This window comes from Typopeltis vanoorti, chromosome 7 (genome assembly GCF_054136105.1).
Source record: "Typopeltis vanoorti isolate ZY-2024b chromosome 7, IOZ_Tvanoo_1.0, whole genome shotgun sequence".
Lineage (NCBI taxonomy): Eukaryota > Metazoa > Arthropoda > Arachnida > Uropygi > Thelyphonidae > Typopeltis > Typopeltis vanoorti.
In genome coordinates this window covers 36,803,758-36,823,676 of record NC_143555.1, presented here as the reverse complement: position 1 = coordinate 36,823,676, position 19,919 = coordinate 36,803,758, and the positions used below count along the sequence as shown (strand labels likewise).

The following is a 19,919-nucleotide window of genomic DNA, read 5'->3' as shown; positions in this document are numbered from 1 at the left end:
AAACCCGTTTTTCCGGGTTTTTCAAAAAGTTTATTGAGTTTTTGTCACATTTTATGGCTATCGTTTCCGATATTCTAAGCATTATTTTGTTTTTCTTGTATACTATTATTATGGCCTTGTTGATTTGCGGGGTATGTTTTTTGTTCAAGGGTGTGGACTGCTATTTCTGTTTTCCTTGTATTTTATATTCTGAGCAATTAGTATATCATGAACAATTAATAGTAATCATTTCCCATAACTTGATTGGCATGCAGAGTAGTTAAGGTTTGGACAATTTTTTAGCATTTCACATTTCAAGGAAAAGTTTATTAGATTCGAACCTGATGGAATGAAGAATCTTTGTCTGTTCCAAAGAATTCTTCCAAAAATGCAATATAGTCTTGATGTTCTTGAATGCTAATCAAAGCAAAGCAGCCAGTCTGTCTAAAACAGCGATGACATGAGCAAGTACCTGATAAGGGTGGAGAGGGAGAGAGAGAGAGAGAGAGAGGTGGTAATGTGTTCTTTGTAAATGGCAAGAAGACAGTTTCTAAGCTGGATCGAAGGAAGTATAAATTGAATTTGTGAAGAATCAGCGCTATTTGTTCTGAAGTTCCTTTACGGTAGGGTACTGAAATTCCTTTCACATCAGATGTAGTCTGGCAGACAGATGATAATTATCAATAATTTTTTGAATGGTAGTCTCATTGCATCCATTAAACATCGCGTTCATTTTAATTTTATTAATTTCATCTAACAAAACAAAATCAGAAGAGCAGATCATATGAGATCTATGTGCAAGATTCTTGATAATATCTATCTTCTCTGATGAATGATGATGTGAGAACAAGTAAATGTATCTGTCAGTAAAGGTTGTTGTTCAACATGACCTGTAGAATTCTGACTTCTTAAGGTAACCAAAAAAGGGGTAGATGGTTATTAGAATCATAATGAATAGTGAACTTGATACAGAGGTACAAAGAGTATTTTCTCTAGGAACTGAAGTTAATTCGGACTGCAAATGTATCATCAATAAAATATAACCATATATGAGGTTGAGGGAAAAAATAATGTGAAAGAGCTGATTTTCTAGATGGTCCATAAAACAGCCAGTTGAAGCTGGTGAGATAGGACTACCCATTGATGTTCCATCAATTTGTTTGAACTTATTCCACCATTAAAATAGCCTGCACTAATGGCAAATTGAAATATGTTAACAATGTCTTCTGGGAAATCAGACTGCAAAACTGAAAAATCTCTCATAGTATGTTGGCAAACAGGAAGACCACATCAAATAAAACCATAATCTAATTATTAGACAGACAAAAGATCTTTAACTTTCCCTTGAAAGTCAAGGCTGTTTTTATAAGAGCTGGTGTAGCCAGTGTTGATTTTGAAGATGGCAAGAAAGACATTTTGCAAGGTAGTTATTAGAATAGATGTAACGGATTGTCATTGTGTGACATTAGGTAGACCACAGAGAGAGAGAGAGAGAGGGAGGAAGTGGATGGACGTGGTGAATTCATAACTTCAACAGTAGCGGCATCCCAAGATTTTACACTGTCCAATAATTCGTTTAATTTATTCACTTGACTTTTTGTTGAATCCCTATTGATCACACTGTTGGCTGACCTCTCTCTCTCACAATAAGATATTAATTTTACAATTATACTCTGCATTTGTGACAACTATATTATCTTTGTCAGCCTTTGTGATAATATTGGCATTCTGGCATAGGGAGCAGAGCTTGTACTATCTGAAAAGGGTACATTTTCATAGGAGGTGGTTTTACTATAGAGTTTGGGCAATCTCAAAACATAATTTATCAACTTCATCTGTGTGTAATTCTCTAATGCCTTTTTTCCATAATTTCTAAGTAAGGTATATGTTGAGTTGTGGAGACAAGGGAAAATCAAGAACGCCAAGACTATAATTGTATTTTTGGAATCTGACAAGTCTGGCCTTGCTACTTATGCTATTGACACTAGGCACAGAGTTGTCTATGTCAGACAAAGATTCTTCATTCCATTTTTTCCTTGAAACATGAAATGCTATAAAATTGTCCAAACCTTAAGCACTCTAACTGTGTGGCTATATATCTAAGTTTTGGGAAGTGATCACTATTAATTGTTCATAATGATTTTTTGTTATTAGTTATTTTATTTTATTTTTTTTTTATCTACACAACTTTTATAGCTTTTCAGCTGCAACATCAAGACATGAGCTAGTAGGCTATGCTTCATGACTTATGATTCATGTTTTGCCTGTAGTTATCAATCTGTCTCCCTGATGATATCCATGTTACACTGGATGAAATATATTGAGGATATATTAGTAAATTATAAATTAATATATTATAAAAGAAAAGTATCTATTTTATTTATTTATTTATTATTTTTGCCATTTATTTATAATTTTTTTTTTTTTAACATGTCTAAGCTGTGAAAATATCTATAAATATTTTTTCTGGTATCACGTAAGACATGGTCTCTGCAACCTTCTGCATCCCAAGAAATAATATCCTCTAACTAGAAATTATATACTTGGCTACTAAATACTTTGCAACATCCTTAATATGCTGGATAGAAGTTATATTAATTCTAATATCATTCTCAGGAATGATAGCAGATTGTTTATATATTCTAATATTGAACACGAGTGAACAAGTACCTTACAACTTTGCAACAGTGACATGTTTTCTGCATCCCACAAGATACTAACAATGTTCTTCCAAACAACTAGGAAACCAAAAGGGGGAGAAAAATGACTGTTCCACAATAACTTTTTTTTTTTTGTTTGGTTTCCTAGTTATTTGCAAGAATAGTGTTAGTATCTTGTGGGGCATTGCAGAAAACATTTCACTGTTCCAAAGTTGTAAGATAGCTGTTCCTAAGAATATCAGAATTAATGCATGCTTCTTTATATCCAGCATATCAAGAATGTTGCAAAGTATAGTGGGAGTTTTAATTATCAAAGCAATGCAAGTTCTAAAAATATAAAAAATAAAGTGCTTTTGAAATGAAAGACGATACAGAGTAACCAGACAAAAATAAAATGGTAATATATAATAAACAGTATTTATTAGATATAATAAATTCCTAATAGATATTTAAAGTTTTCTGAATAACGTGACAGTGAGGAACAAAAACTGGTGTGAATTTTAATTATGCACTGATGATTATTCAACAAACAGTGAGCATAAGATCTTCGTTGGCTACCCTATTATTCACTTCAAGATAAAAAAACAATGCAAATCTCGGCGAATCAAAACTACCTACATTAATGTACCACTAGCAATCTAATACAATATCAATAAAATGTGCTCTGATTTTAGCAGTCTGAAATGCGTTCGGATTTCCACTATATTAGTTAAACTATCAAAATTATTTATATTAAAATGAATTGTTTCAAGACAATGCTATCCCTCTCTCTCTCTTGAAAGTTTGCCCGGACTCCTACAATAATACAGTAGACTCCACACACAGCTGCTGCTGATAATACAAAATGAATCGCATTAAAAAGAATTCCGATGATAACGATCACACACTGAGTTTAATTGCAGTCAAAATTTCCATCCGGCAGTTCTTTATTTCCCAAAACACGGTTTCTTCCCACAATGTAATCAATTGGAGAACAAGAATCTGACAGGAAAACATTCTTGGTACAGCAACATAGAGCGGATTACCGCAGATGAGTTGTTTACAGACTAGTGCCACTTCGTATTTACATATAACCTCAAAACCAATTTAATAAATTTTAATAAATGCTCATCACCAAAAACACGTGAACAGACAATGACTTCACAAAATAACTTGACATTGTACCAATTTGAATAGACCGTACTTACTTCGATGAATAACATCGCTAAACTTCAAAGGAATACTGGATTGATCATTACGATTGGACTGAACGCGTTATAATCGACCACTCCCAATAACAAAACTAAAATCAGGATCTACAAAACTGAAAGAATAATCCAACGTCTATTCCTATCACCACAACATGTTGGACTTTACACGAAACATTTTAAACAAAAATATTAATGGCAAAAGGCACGGCAACGTTACACTTACACCAAAACATATACAATGACAACATGCTATCAACCATTAACTTACTTTCGTAAGCAGCGCCCTCATAAAAATCATGTCGCACAAGTTTTTAAAATTTAGAATTTTTTTAAAAAGTATTGTTACATTAATAAATTTTCAAACAGAATACAGTTTCGATATTACTTTTACGATAAAATAGATAAATATATATACTGTCAATATTCTAATTCTAGATTTTTTTTTCAGAAATAATAGCCGCATTTAATATCTGTTTCTGTAGGTTATGTAAGCAAATCATTATTACCGTTTCCCTAGAAACGCTTGCTGTAAGTTTTGTGTACGAGAGATCCTATCACATACCTGCCGGTTCGAATTAGGAGCACTGTGACTGAGAATCCGAAAGCGTGTTCCAACAGCCGTCACTATTTTTGATCATGGCAGAAGAGCGCACGCTGAACTGGGTTTTGGATTCCCTTATTGAATTTTTGAAAGGACCAATATGGAATATACCTATATTGACATTTATTGAACATAAATCTGTGGGTAAGTATGTTTTTTTTTTCCTTCTAACGAATAACATAAAGGGTCGCAATGTATTTTAAAATATTGCACACAGAAATTTCCTTTAAGCAGTGGTGTAGCTTGAGCTTTTGCCGCCGGGGCAGTCCCTAAGTTTGCCGCCCCTCTCAATACACACCAAAAATACTACAAAAAAAGTCAAAACGACGTATAAGTTTGAAGCAAAACTTTAATTTCAAATTTCTAAAATGTTATTTTTCTTGCTTTTCTGTTAGCAAAATCGTCGAAGTCTATTTCATAGTAATGTAGGTAATTCTTAATCAATTTTATTTAGAAAAACTCCTCTCACAACTAGCAACACTTACAGCAATTGTGAGGAAAATTCGCTATAGTATTACAATAGCTGGAACTGAGTTCTCGAGACTGTATTTTAGAATTAACTGCAAAAGTTCAAAAATGTTCAAAGTGCCGCTCTGGGCGGACTGCACCCTCTGCCCCCCTCTAGCTACGCCTCTGCCTTTAAGGACTAACTAAATCAAGTTTAACAGCAAGATTAATTTTCAATATAAAGAAATAATTTTCTATATACGTATATACGTATTAGAATTAAGAAAATAAAGTATATAATGCTAGTTTGTGAAAAACACAAAAGTGGATAGAAAGAAAATAAACATTCATACATGAATGCAATGATGCAGTTAGTCAATCGATAACTACTACCTTCATAAAAAAATAAATTACATAAATATAAAGAAAGAAAAGAAAAGAAGAAATATTGACCCACTTGGTCAAATCTACCAGATCAATAAATGGAACATAAAAGTGTCCGAAACACACAATAACTTCTTATTTTAACTGAATTATTTACTATTTTTGGCCTCCTCACGTGTATGTGATGTAGAACATTTCGCATACATCACCGTTTTGAGGAGAGTGGATCCATTCTCAAATTTTGAGAGTAGAAACTCTCAAACAGCATCGCAAAGCCTAAAGCTTAATTGGATAGCATAACATCAGACGAAACAAAAATAAACATATATTCTTCCTGTTTTTCAGGACGCGACCTTGGCCATCGAGTCGTATCTCTGGACTCGTTGGTAACTCATGAAGAGAAAACCAAATTGGTTTCCCAATTTTGGCTTTGAGCCATAAATAACTGAATGATAATTGAAATTACTGAATTATTATATATATGCACAATAGTTTCAGCAGGCTACAGTAGAATATCTCTTCGGTGCTTGCTAAAGACAAAAAGAGTTTGTCTTTCTCGATACTGGTCAAAGGGGAAAAGTTCTTTTCACTGTGTGTGTGTGGGGGGGGGAACCTCTTTCATTTGAGCAATGATAAGATTTCCTAACGTGGATATTCATTTTATTTTTTGCATTTCTGGGTTCTGACAACTCCAAATGTGTGGATATCTCTTCGATGCTTGCTAAAGACACTGAGAAAGAGTTTGCCCATGTCAAAACTGGTTGATGGGAAAAGTTCTTTTCGTTGAAGAGAGAGAGAGAGAGAGAGAGAGACCTCTTTCATTATTGAAACCTAAGCCGAGCAATGATAAGTTTTCCTAACATGCATATTGTTTGCATATTCATTTCATTTTCTGCATTTCTGGGTTTTGACAACCCAAAACTCCAAATGTGTGTTCTGAATTGTTAAAAGCTTAAGAGAACAACCTAGGTTTGCTTATGTGTAATATTATGTCAAGTTTTTCTATGAAAATCAGATATTAACAAAAAAAAAAGCCTCACCAACTTTAGTAGTTGTATACTGATTATGTTTCAAAATAAGACCAAAGTTACAACTCTAAGCTAAAAAAAAAAGTAGAATCTGTATAAAACGAGAATCTAAGAAGGATTAAGTTTTGAAAAATTATTGGAATTTGGATGTTTTAGTAATCTTGAAAAGTTTTATGTTAACTTTAACAATAAGTAAATATGTAGTAATAATGCATAATCGCATACTGCTTTAAATAAAGAACAATACAATCCTATTTCATTCAAAAAATGTTTTGAAGACCTGTCACTTTATTTCTTAGTAACACTTGTGTGCATTTTTTTTTTTTTTGACTTTGTCTGAATGGCGGAAGAGCATGTCGTAGCGGATTCTTGCAAACAGAAAAAAATTTTCTACAATTAAATAGAGCTGCCTGTGTTTCCTTGAAATGTCACGTGCTTTCAATAGTGCTTGATTACCTGAAGGATTATGATATATTCTGTTCTAGCCATCAACCAAAGAATAATTAACAGACGTTTCTTTCAGTTGGCTCCTAAGTTAGTCTATCTTTGACACAAGCAAAATGGTTTTACCATAGAAAAAAATCTATGTTTATCCCCAAACTTAAAAAATGACCCTATGAGGATCACGGACAGCGAGATGGTGGTGATTGTTAACGACACTCTACCTTCCGGATATCTTTAGATGATTGATAGTCTTGGGTCAACAATTTACGATGGGTAACGGTGAGACTGACTGGCCATTGACGTCCAAAAATCTTAATTAGGGCTAAAGAAGCCTCACCTATTCTCTTTAAGAAATACAAGACGTTGGGGTCTTATTTTTTATTTAATTTAATTTTTTTTGTGTGATAAATAGAAAAATTAAATCAGAGTTTAGCCAGGCTGCAGTATTTAACTTCATTATTTTTGTGTCAACAATATGTTACAAATTAAGAGTTACAAGGCATCAGTTTAAATCATCATAATTAAATTTTTGACTGAAGTATCTGTAATCATAGGCGTAACAGAATGTATAAAAAATACATTTTGGAAACCTTAAGAAGGTGATTATTTTATGGCACTTAGAACATGTGGGAATTCTAAAGTGTTTTATTCTTTCATCGCATTTTATTACTCACCTACAAGGTCGGTCTGAAAAGTTCTGCACCTAACAATGAAAAAACGAATTTATAATTTCAAAATTATTTCTATTTTTCAACATAATCTCCCTTAATAATCTCGTCAGGTAAAATACCCCTCTACAGCTGAAATCACCTCTTGATTCGAAGTAAAACGCTGATCAGCGAAGAAGACCTTTAGTTTTCGGAAGAGATAGAAGTCAGAAGAAGCCAAATCTGGGGATTAGGGTGGATCTTCCAACAATTCATAGTGCAGATCCCTAAATTTTCCCATTGCCAAAACACATTTGTGAACAGATGCACTGTCCTGATGAAAGATATTTTTTTTCTTCTGCAAACCAGGCCTTTTCTCATGAATTTTTTCGTCTAGTCTGGTTAAAAATCGGATTAATATTCCCTGATTATTGTTTTACCCTTTTCAAGATAATTAATAAACAAAATTACTTTAGCATCCCAAAACATCGATGCCATGACCTTTACTGCTGATGGAACCGACTTTGTCTTCTTTCGTACTGAACAACCGGCTTCTGTCCACTGTTTTGACTGCTGTTTGGATTCTGGTGTGTAATGGTGAATCCAAGTCTCATTCATACTAATAAATCGACGCACAAAATCAATTTTATTCTTGTTAAAACGCTCCAAGCATTGTTCAGAGATTTTCACGTGAGTGCGTTTTCATCTGCTGTGAGCAAGCGCGGCACCCATCTTGTGCAAAGGTTTTTCATTTGCAATTCTTCATGCAAAATATATCCTACACCTTCTCTTGAAATGCCTATAGTCTCAGCACTTTCATGCACTTTGACTCACCGGTCATCCAATATCATATCGTTCACTGATCAATTATTTCTGGTGTTGTTACACTTTTTGGACGTGCTTCACGTGGATTATCTTCAAGGCTGGTACGGCCGCGTTTAAACTCGCAACTCAGTTCTTAATTGTGGAAAACGAAGGAGAAGAGTGCCCATAAACGTTTATGAACTTCGAATGAATTTCCTTTGCCGTTAAACTTTCTTTTACAAAGAATTATATAACTGCACGATACTCAATTTTAGATACACAACCCCTTTTTGCACACATCAGCAACATGACATGGAGCTGAATCCTATTGAAATATAATTGCTCCATTAACTTGGAAAAGATCATGTGCTGAAGACTTCAGTTTGGGCTCAAGAATTTCATTTGTGTATTTTGAGGCATTTATATTCCCATTAATCACGCAAATTCTGCCCACACCTTTTGATGTCATACAACCCCAGATCATAACACTAAGTGGGTGTTTCACGGTAGGTGTAATGTAATCAGGATGCAAATCTTCTCTGATTCTTCTCCTTACATATTTTATGCCATCACTACCAAACAGGGAGATTTTGGTCTCATCACTCCATGTAACACTGTCCCATTGTTCTGCTGTCCAGATAACATGGGTTTTGGCCCAGTTTGATCTTTTCAACCTTTGTTTGAGAGATAAAAATGGCTTTTTTCGTGGAATTCTGGCATTTAGACCAAATTCTTGCAGTCTGCTCCGAACAGTCCTTGCACTCAACGTCACATTATATTGCGCCATTTCATCTTGTATACACCCAGGTGATTTTCTTATGTCACATAGGCACAGTCTCTCAATTCTTCTATCATCGCTTGCTGTTGTGCACATTTTCCTGCCTTTACCAGTCTGGTTTTGTAGTGAAAATTTAGAAATGTCACCCGTGGTTAAGTTTCCACCAATTTGTCTTCTAATTTCTTCATAACTGTATCCTTGTTCACTTAATATTACTATTTTGCATGGCTTTCTGGGTGGCTAATCAACTCTTTGCACCATTTCTTTAATTTTATTTCGTTTTACAAGCTCACTAAATGAAAGAACACAAAAACCAAACAACTTGATAGTAATCACATAACACACTGACAAATGTCCTCCTCTCAGCTTCAATACATGACATCAATAGCTGAATCCTACTGTGACCTTATTGGATCATTGCCAAAACAAGATGACACCTGACTGGCTCTCTAAACACTCCTTCTCATATCTTCATATCAACCTAAGCAAGTTGTGCTTCTTTTTTCTGGTTATTTGGCTATACCTTTTCATAGAATACAGATACGACTTGAACCACTTGAACATAACATTTCTTTGCAATTGTTCTCGTTTTTGTCTCAAGTAAATTGTTCCGTCGCACCATTAACTATTAATGAATATATTTTCCAATTTTATGATTTTATATAATTTTGTATCTCCAAATTCCCGTCTAATCCTAAACATTCGCATAGATCATCTAATAGATTCTTACGTTATCCACCTACTGTGTCTATCTGCCCATCCCGAGTTTATTACCTTCCATATTATACTTTTAATCCCTTTATTATCCCCTTCGATATCATTCAATCTACCTGAATCCCTAGTTTCATGACCCACCCACAAAAATTATTCGCCAGTTTACACCCATCAAACCCAAGATCCAATGAAAATCACAATCTTCCCACCTCAATATTTCCATTCGTCTCTACGTTTCGTAGATAAGAGAAGTTCAAAAATCGTGTAATAATTATTATTAGTCTTGTTGTCATTCATAAAATCAGCTGTGTTATTGCTGTGTCGCAATTATTGTTAGATATTTTCGATATTTTGTGAAACAAAGCATACTGGAAAAGATAGATAATTTTGTTTATAGAGGGTGTTTCAGAACTCTTTGGCCAAATTTTAAGGAGTGATAGAACACACCTAAACAAGTACTTTTTGTCATATAATGCATGGTCCGAATTCAAGCAGTAAAACGCTAGAATGCTCTTTCCAGCGAACACTTATAAGCTCTGGTTTTTGCATTCGTCGTTATTTATACCGTGGAGTGCAAAAAGGATGGATTCCTTCATAAATCAGGAGAAGACTGACATGCATTTCATTTACGGAGCGCTTTCCGACCAGGCGCGTGCCTGATCGTAAAACCTTTCAGCGATTGCACCGGTATCTGTGCGAAATGGGCTCCTTTGTCAGCGGCATGCAGAATACAGGGCGTGCAAAGAGTGTGAGGAGGTCACGTGTTACAGAGGAAATTCTACGTAGGTTGCAGATTGTCCCGAATGTAGCACGCAAGCAATTTCCCATGCCGTACGTGTGCCCCAATCGACGGTGTGGCGAGTTCTACGAGACGAACGATTACACCCCTACCATGAACAGAGGGTGCACGCCTTGACACCTGCAGATCACCGGCCTCGTGTGGATTTTGCACAATGGTTCCTGCAGCAGACTGCAGTGCAGCCGGACTTTGATGCATGTGTCTTATACACTGACGAATGCACCTTTACACGTGAGGGCATTTTTGATACCCACAATTATCATGTGTGGGCGAGCAGAAATCCGCACCCACACGTCCACGTTCGTACCAGTGGTGTTTCTCCATAAATATTTCGGCTGGAATCCTGCATGACCATTTTGGCCCATACCTTCTGCCAGCATGACTGAATGTGACAACATACCTGGAATTTTTACAAGAGGTCTTGCCAGAATTACTGAACCCTGTTCCAGCAAACATTCAAACACGTATGTGGTTCCAACAGAACGGAGAGCAACCCCATTTCAGTGTGGATGGCGGAACGCCTTGAATGCAACATTTCCAGGACGATGGATTGGTCGGGGTGGTCCTATCGCTTGGCCGCCACGATCGCCCGATCTCTCATGTCTGGACTTTTTCCTATGGAACCATATGAAAAGCCTGATCTCCGATAGCCCCATCGATTCCAATGAGGACCTTATTGCCAGGATTTCTATTGCCGCTTCCGCTGTACAAGAAATGCCTGGTGTTTTCGCCAATGTACGCCAATCACTACATCGAAGTGAAGCCTGCATTGGCGGTCGCTCGTTTGGGAAGGTTCTGTAATTTGTTAAATAAAATTCTTTAATTTATGTTCTGTAATTTCTGCAATTATTTCAAATCTCCTCTGTCATTCTTGTGTTTCTTCATTTCCTGACAAAGTAGTTGCTAACCTCTAGCGCTTCACCGCTTGAGTTCGGACCATGCATTGTATGACAAAAAGTGCTTGTTTAAGTATGTTCTATCACTCCTTAGAGTTTGGTTCAAGAGATCTGAATCACCCTGTATACAACATACTGGCATACTGAGTAAGTACTATAAATAATTATATTAATAAAAACACAAATTTAAATTAAAATACACTTCTAGGGTAATATACAACCAAAAAAAAAAAAACCTTCCAGTGTACAGTTAAAAAAAAGAAGAGAACAGAAGATTGAAAATATAAAGAAAAATATAACTCCAATTAATATTGTTATTAAAAAATCATCTACACCTCTAGTTCATTCAAGCTTAACAACTGAATTAAATCTGCCTTCTACAACAAGTAGTCATGTTTCATGTGAAATTGAAACAGAAGAGAAAAGTACAATTGAACATCAAAACCAGGAAATCGAGAAGCAATGTAATAATGATAACTATATGGTGGGTGTTAAATTAGAAAATATTAATAATGCAAAAATAATGGATTTTAATGATCTCACATGGCACATAACCAATAGTAACATACAAATATTTGTTCAACATGGACCCTAGTTGTGCGATAATATGAGTTTTTATCCTGATACAGAAAATCGGCATTTTGATAAAAAAAATTGGTTTGTAAGAACCATGTCAAAAGGAGAACATGTACTCAGAAATTGGTTGATATATTGCACGCGAAAAGATGCACTGTTCTGTTTTCCATGTATTCTTTTTAGAAAAATTCAGAATGTATGGACCACTGCGGTGTTTCGAGATTGGCAGCATTTGAATCCTATGTTACCACGTCATGAAAATTCATTATATCATAAAAAAATTACGTCGAATGGAAAACTTTCGAATCAAAAATTAAGAGAGGTGGTTTTATAGACGATCAATTACAAGAAGCAATTTTAAAAGAAAAACAAAAGTGGAGGCATATTTTAAAAGTTATTTTGCATGCCATTCTGCACTGCATAAAAAATAATGACGCTTTGAGAAGAAACTTGTAAAAAAATCGGTCATCCCAAATGTGGAAAATTTTTGAACACGATAGAATTAATTAGCCATTACTATCCTATTATTGCGCAACATATTGAAAGTAATAAGAAAAATCAAGTTAATTATTTCTCTCCTAGAATACAAAATGATATAATTTATATAGTTGCTTCTAAAATTAGACAGCATATTATTTCAAATATTCAAAAAGCAAAATAAGCAAAATATATTTATATTTTATTTGATAGCACATCTGACACTTCTAATCAGGAACAGACAACTCGAATTTTTTGCGCTATGTTAATATTGATCCTAACACGAATAAATGTAGCGTTGAAGAAACCTTCATAGATTTTATTTGTGACACATGAAAAAACTGGCGAAGCACTTACGAATGACATCGAAAAAAAAGGATTAAATATTAGAAATATAAGAGGAAAGTCATATGATAATGGAGCGAATATGACAGGTAAATACAAGGGGGGATACAAGCCAGGATATTACGTTCAAACAATATGGTGAGGTTTGTTCCATGCACTGCTCAAAGTCTTAATTTAATAGGCGTTCATGGTGAACAAACATCTGTTCAAATGAAGTCATGTTTTGGAACAATTCAACAATTGTTTAACTTTTTTGTAAATTCTGCTAGTAGATGGGATCTTTTAAAGGAAAAATTATCTGATCGTCTTAAAGGTTTAAGTGACACGAGGTGGTCCTCGAAAGCTAACGCGGAAAAAGCCTTAATAAAATCAAATGCCTTTAATAATACAACTTCTTAATGAAATGTGTGATGGACAAAGACAAGTTACAGTACACTTTGTAACAAATGCTCGAATGTTGCTAAAATTATTAACAAAATTTTGTTTTTGTTCCACTATTAATATTTTGGGATACAATATTATGAAAGATAAATAAAGTAAATTTTCTTTTACAAGAAAAAAAAACCCACAGTCGAGCTGCATAAATGATAAAAGCTCTAAAAAATGAAATTCAACAGTACCCAAATGATTTTTTCGATTCGCTTCACAATTCGACAATTCGATAAAATAAAAAATATATGCCTGGTGAGAAAGCTACATGATTCGTTTGCTATGAATGAAACTGCATTACTAAAAAAAAATAAATGTGTGAAGTTTTAGATCTAATACTCATAAACTCAATGATAGATTTACTGCTTTACATGAGGTCGCAAACGACTTCAGTTTTTTAAATGCTTTAACAATTATGCAGCTAGATGATCTCAAACGATGCGCAGCTGACCTGGCATTGAAATGTAATAGCGACTTGGATGCTCCAGAATTTGTATATGAAATTGAGAGTTTCAAATATCAAGCCATGGAAGTTTTTGAAAATTTAGGCAATATGGACGCTTTTCAAATCTTGCAAAAAAAATTACGAATTCTCATTAAAAAACACGTATCCAAATCTAGATATAGCATTAAGGATTTTCATAACAATGCCTGTAACAACAGCTTCCTGCGAACGTTCGTTTAGCCAATTGGAAATTGTAAAATCGTGCCTTCGTTCTTCTATTGGACAAAAGCGATTGACAAACATGTCTATAATATCAATTGAAAAAGATATTACAAAAACTAAATTATGACGATATAACAGATGTGTTTGCAAATGAAAAAGCTAGAAAAATTTCTTTATAAAATATGCTGAACTTATTTATGCTTTTATTATATTATACCTATGTCGTGTATTTCTTTAATTTATTTGTCATTGAATATGAATAAAAATTTGTTCTTATTTAATAGATTATTTATTTATACAAATACATAATTGGATTTACAGGCAACTCATTTTGATGGGGTTAATAGTAAGTATTTAACATATTGCATTTAGTAAAATTTAATTTGTTACATTTAAAATTTTCAAAATTTTTGTCATTTTTGGGTTGGGGGGGCGCAAGCTAGACACGTGCCACCGCTTCATACCCTCGTTACGGCAATGGTATATATATGTGTGTGTGTGTGTGTGTGTGTGTGTGTGTGTGTGTGTGTGTGTGTGTGTGTAGAAAGTTTTTTAACTTGGGTATATTATGTATTCAAGATACCAAGTAATTTTATATAAACTTGGTTTTTAATCCTATTTCCCAAGTGAGCAAACAGACAAGTAAGTCAAGTTTGCGCCTGCACGTAGTGCAAGTCTAGGCAACTCATGGTAGTGCACTCTAAGCAACTCGTGGTAAAAGTGGATTAAGCTCTGATCACTTTCCTTAGTAATCCACTTTTACCACGAGTTGCCTAGAGTGCACTACCATGAGTTGCCTAGACTTGCACTACGTGCAGGCGCAAACTTGACTTACTTTATATATACAGGGTGTTCGGCATAAATTTGACATATTTATAATTAATTATATTTTTCCGTAAGTTACATGTATTAACACACACTTCTCTTCATTTAAAAGTTTGGACCCTTCTTCATTCATATACAAGATGTCAGAAAGGATGGATAGCTGGAACCCACCTGAATCATGGAAGAGAATAACTTGTATCATGATGATTCGTGCCCGCCATCAAAATAAGGATATTACGACTGCTGCCCAATGCTCCCTGAATACAGTAAAAACAATCAGGCATGAACTAGAGACTTGCAATGGTGACTACGAGGATGTAGCAAGAAGAAAGATCCTAGCAGACGATCTGATTGCGTTCGTACAGCAGAATTCCTCGCAAATCTGCAGGAACAGGTGTTGAAGAACCCTGGCATTGGAATTCGGGCTTTGTTCGTGGAGTTGCTAACTGTAGTCAAGCCCTGGATAACAAGGGTAGCCAATGGTAGGCCGTATGTATGGCAGCAGGATTCGGCCCCTTGCCACACCTCTGGGAAAAGTCAAAAATGGTTGTCTGAAAATTTCTACGACTTCACCAGTCCAAATGTTTGGCCTCCAAACTCCCCAGACCTTAACCCCATGGATTATTTTGTATGGGGCGCAGTTGAAAAAGACACCAATCGCACTTCCAGTAATACAAAAGCCCAGTTAATGGATAAAATTAAAACAGTTTTTGCGGCCCTTCCCAGGGAGACTGTAGCATCAGCTTGTTCGAGGTTCCGAAGCAGAATTGAAGCTGTGATCGATGCTAATGGTGGTTATTTTGAGTAAATCTTGTTGATAGTATTGTAATTAACTCTGCCTGTAATGTTTTTTTGTCAATTCATTAAATTTAATAGATACAAAGAAGATTTTCTTTTTCCTTACGAAACTGTCAAATTTATCCCGAACACCCTGTATATATATATGTGTGTGTGTGTGTGTGTGTGTGTGTGTGTGTGAAATAAACGTCCCGCATGAGGCCCGCCGACAAGTAACATGCGTCCACCAAACTTTGTAACCAATATGGTTATTTAACTTTTAACTTTTGACCGAATTAAATAAACATATTTAAAAAATTAACATTTCCACTTAAGATTATTTTATACGCCAAAACTATTCTGCAATTTCTAAAGGAAATAATGTTCTATTTGTCATTTCAACAAAACTTCTTACACCACTGCATAAATATCGAATTTTATTGAATCTTAATGAGCAAGTCTACCTACGCGGCTATATCCGCTGACCATAACAATCGGAGGCTAGCCGTTAGCAATTTCAAGTCGTAAGAAAGTGTAGTGTTTTCTTGAAAATTAATAAAGAATTTATAAAAATAATGTCGAAACCTTCAACCAGTATGAGTAAAAAACAGTTAATTGAAGAAGAACATCGTAGTTTTCAAGAAAAATGGTAGTTACAATATTTTTGTATTCAAGGGGAAAAAACAATTATGCCTGATATGTAGGAACTCTACTGCAGTTTGCAAAGCATATAATATTAAAAGGCATTACGATACAAATCATAAAGAAATCTATGACAAATATGTTGCGAAACTTCGTGAAGATAAATTGTCAGAATTTAAGTTGACACTTCAAAATTAATGAAGTGTATTTACCAAACCTATTGAAGATAATAAAGCTACAGTAAAAACCAGTTATTTGTTATCACATTTAATTGTGATAACAAATAACTGGTTATTTGTTATCACAAGGGGAATATTTGTTATTTGTTATCGCAAGCAAGTCGAAACTATTCACTGAAGGGGAATTTATTTGTGAATGTATTATTCAAGTAGTTAATTAAAGAAATTTAAAATATATGCTTATCTCGAAATAGCATTGTTAGCAGAATTGATGATATACCCAGGAAGTTAAGGAATCAACTAAAATCAATAATTCCAACATTTTAGACCTATTCCTTGCAATTGACGAAAGTACGGATGTACGGGATATCGCTCAGGTGGCTGTTTTTATTCGTGGATGTGATATTAACTTAAAAGTAAGTGAAGAACTTCTAGAAAGTATCCCTATGCACGATACAGCCACTGGAGTTGATATTTTTGACTCCCTTATGGAAGTTTTGAATGAATACAATTTACCGTTAAAAAAGCTAGTCGTCTTGCAACTGATGGTGCTCCTGCAGGACTGGTGTTGTTAAAGGAGTCGTTACAAATTTAAAAGAAAAATGCAAAGAACAAGGTAATAATAATTTTCAACATTTTCATTGCACTATGCTCCAAAATTTTGGACATGCCCTAAAAAAATGTCATCAAAATTTTAAATTATATTCGTGCACGTGGGCTTAATCATCGCCAATTTAGTAACTTTCTAGAAGAGAGCGAAGCAAAAATATAGGTTTAGATCTTTGAATATCGAATAGCATATGTTATGCTTAATTATTAATGGAGTAAAAAATTAACATAAATATTAGAAACATCTCTGTAATAAATATAAACCAGCAGTAAACACTCGATTAAATGCACTGGACACTCATCAATTGCATTCCAGGAATAAGAATTTAAATTCAAATACTTGTTACTGCAAAATATAACATCTCGAAGCGAATCTGTTTAATGTACTTTGAAATTTCCCTGTATAAATTATCATACATCGAATGAAAATTTATTAGTTAATGTTCCATCGCGAAGGCGCATTGCTCTAGACATTTCATCAGTTCACTCATCAAACCCAAATCAGTTGTCAAGATTAAGTTTTGATCTGCATCTGTTTCATTTTCATCAGTATTTCATGACTATCACTAAAACAGGATTAAGAACAGTAATTTCAATCAGTACAGTGATAAATGATATTATATTATTTATATCATTTATATAATATTATATAAATGATAAATAATAGCTGTTTCTTCGTCTATAATCATCCACTAGGCCAGATTTTCATCATTAAGCCTACCTGTTATACCCTTGGCGGCAAGTCCCGCAACAATTTTTTCATACTCAACAATTTGTGTACAACTTCATTCTCATTTAATGATATATTAAATCCTATAAAGCCATTGCCAACATTTTCATAGAAAATTATCAAAAGCCACCATTTCTTTAATGTTGCTGCTTGTACTTTCTCCGAAGCACTAGCAACGAACCAAAGCAGTTCTTTCATGTTATTTTTTTTTTTTTTTACAAAGTTGATTAAAAATTATTTTTACACGGAAGAGGTAGTACAAATGAAAGTGTATTACAATGACACAATACAATAGTGATGATAATACACTGCATCTGATAAAAACAGGTATGATAGTAAAAGTAATGCTACATATATTATAAAAATATAATACAATGTACTGTTCAAGTAATATAGAGTTAAATAAGATAATATGGATTAAAGAAAAAGACTTAAGAATAATGAACAGAAAGTGGAAATAGATTAGAAGGAACTGTATAATGTGTGTAACCAAGGGCCATAGCCATACCTGTTACTTTAAAAATACAAATGTAGGAGATACAGTCACTACAAAATTAAACGACTGTAATGAGGGCACACGTAACATACAGCATATACTTGAGCGTAATATATAACATTTAGAGTAGTATTCTATAATATACGTTTAAAATAAAAGTCAGCGTTATTTAGTCCCATGAGGTAGTCTCTCATTTTTTTTTTTTTTTCGAAAATCATATTCTGATGTTACAGACTCCATTTCATTAGGCAGCTTAGCTGTTTATTGCTCAGAACTCCAAAGGTTTGTGAAAATTTTCTTTGTTTGCCTTGGGGACTATCAGTAAGTTCCGGCCACAGAGTAAACCATAACCTGCATTATACAAGTACACAGAAATATTTACTGTCAATTCTTACATATAGGATACAATTATATAGACAGAGTTTCTGTAAGGGCAAAATGTTAACGGCAAATGAATATGTCAAGAAATTAGTAATGACTATAGATCTGATTATTCTATTTTGTATTCGTATCAAAGAAGCAGATTGTTATAGTAATCTCCACTCCAACAAGTGAGAGATTACTATCAATGCCATATAGAAGTGAAGAATTTACTCATGAATAGTATAAGCATTTTAAAAATGCTGTCTTTAAAATTTGTTTAATATAATATATTCTGCTAATTACGAACCTTAACTTGTTTGTTAAAAATGAGATATGGAAGTTCCATGTCAGGATGCTGTCAATATGTGGGCCCAAATAGCTTGACTGCTCTTTAAAAGTAAACTACTGTTACAATTTTGAATATCAGTAACCAATTCGTTTCATGTCATTTTATAATTATATTGTAATCTAGCTTATCTGTATCTGTTAAGGTGAAATATATATTTAGTTTTATCTGTATCATTTTAAGGCAATTATTGTTAATTCACGTATTAATCTTGTTTTCTAAATCCTTCAAGTTAGTTTCTATATATATATATCAACGACGAGTCATCAGTGAGCCATTCCTTTTTCAAAAAAAAAAGTTTGTACGCCCACAGAACATTTATGTGCAGTAAAAATAAGATAGCTCCTAGCACTGTGGGAATCCGTATTTTATTATTTTTATTGCGCGGCTCTTAAGCATAGTTGAAATATTGTTTTCTTCTATTTAAATAAGATTTAAACTAATCATTTGTAACGCTTCTAATGCTGTGTCTAGACATTTTCAGGAGTAAGTCAAGATTTACACAGTCGAACACTTTAGATATATCAAGGAAAACTGCTGCAATATCCATTCCTCGAATTTATCCTACTATAAATTTCATGAAACTCCAACTGTGCTTTTTTTCTTCTTTTTTTTCGTATTAAATCCCGACCTGAACCCATATGTTTAGGCGCGTAAAAGGATACGGAATTTAGGTGGTTATTTAATAGTTTTATTTTTATTATTTTTTTTATTAAGATTTCAATAACCTTTGAGATTGTAAATAATATTGATATGGGCTTTAATTTCCAATTTCATTTCTGTTACCTACTTTAGATAACGGAAGAAATGAAGTAACCATTAAGTGTTTTATCCCCTTGTTCAAAAGACGTGATAAAAAACATGTTAGAATTCTTTTTTTTAAAAAAAAAAAAAAGAAAAGACCACTTGTAGACATCCAGACCAGACCTACTCTTGACAGAAACCCACATTGCAGCTACATCAATGTTTAAGTTGCACATATGATTCCTTTTGTTGCCACAAGGATAGTATCTGTTGTGAGATCCAATATTGCTTGCCAGAGAATGCCTAAAATTTAGAATCCCCTGCTTTTGACTTCCTCTGGCTT

At 34.0% G+C, this 19,919-nt stretch overlaps 1 protein-coding gene across 1 annotated transcript in view; it reads left to right on the top strand.

Annotated features, from left to right (window-relative positions):
* The first annotated feature begins 4,465 nt into the window (after positions 1-4,465).
* The window catches only part of LOC150104588 (cilia- and flagella-associated protein 36-like), a 102,888-nt gene continuing 87,434 nt past the window's right edge, over positions 4,466-19,919 (top strand). The window contains exon 1 of the mRNA XM_090395588.1: positions 4,466-4,574. Within this exon, the coding sequence (XP_090251714.1) occupies positions 4,466-4,574 (109 nt within the window). The remainder of the gene's footprint in view (positions 4,575-19,919) is intronic.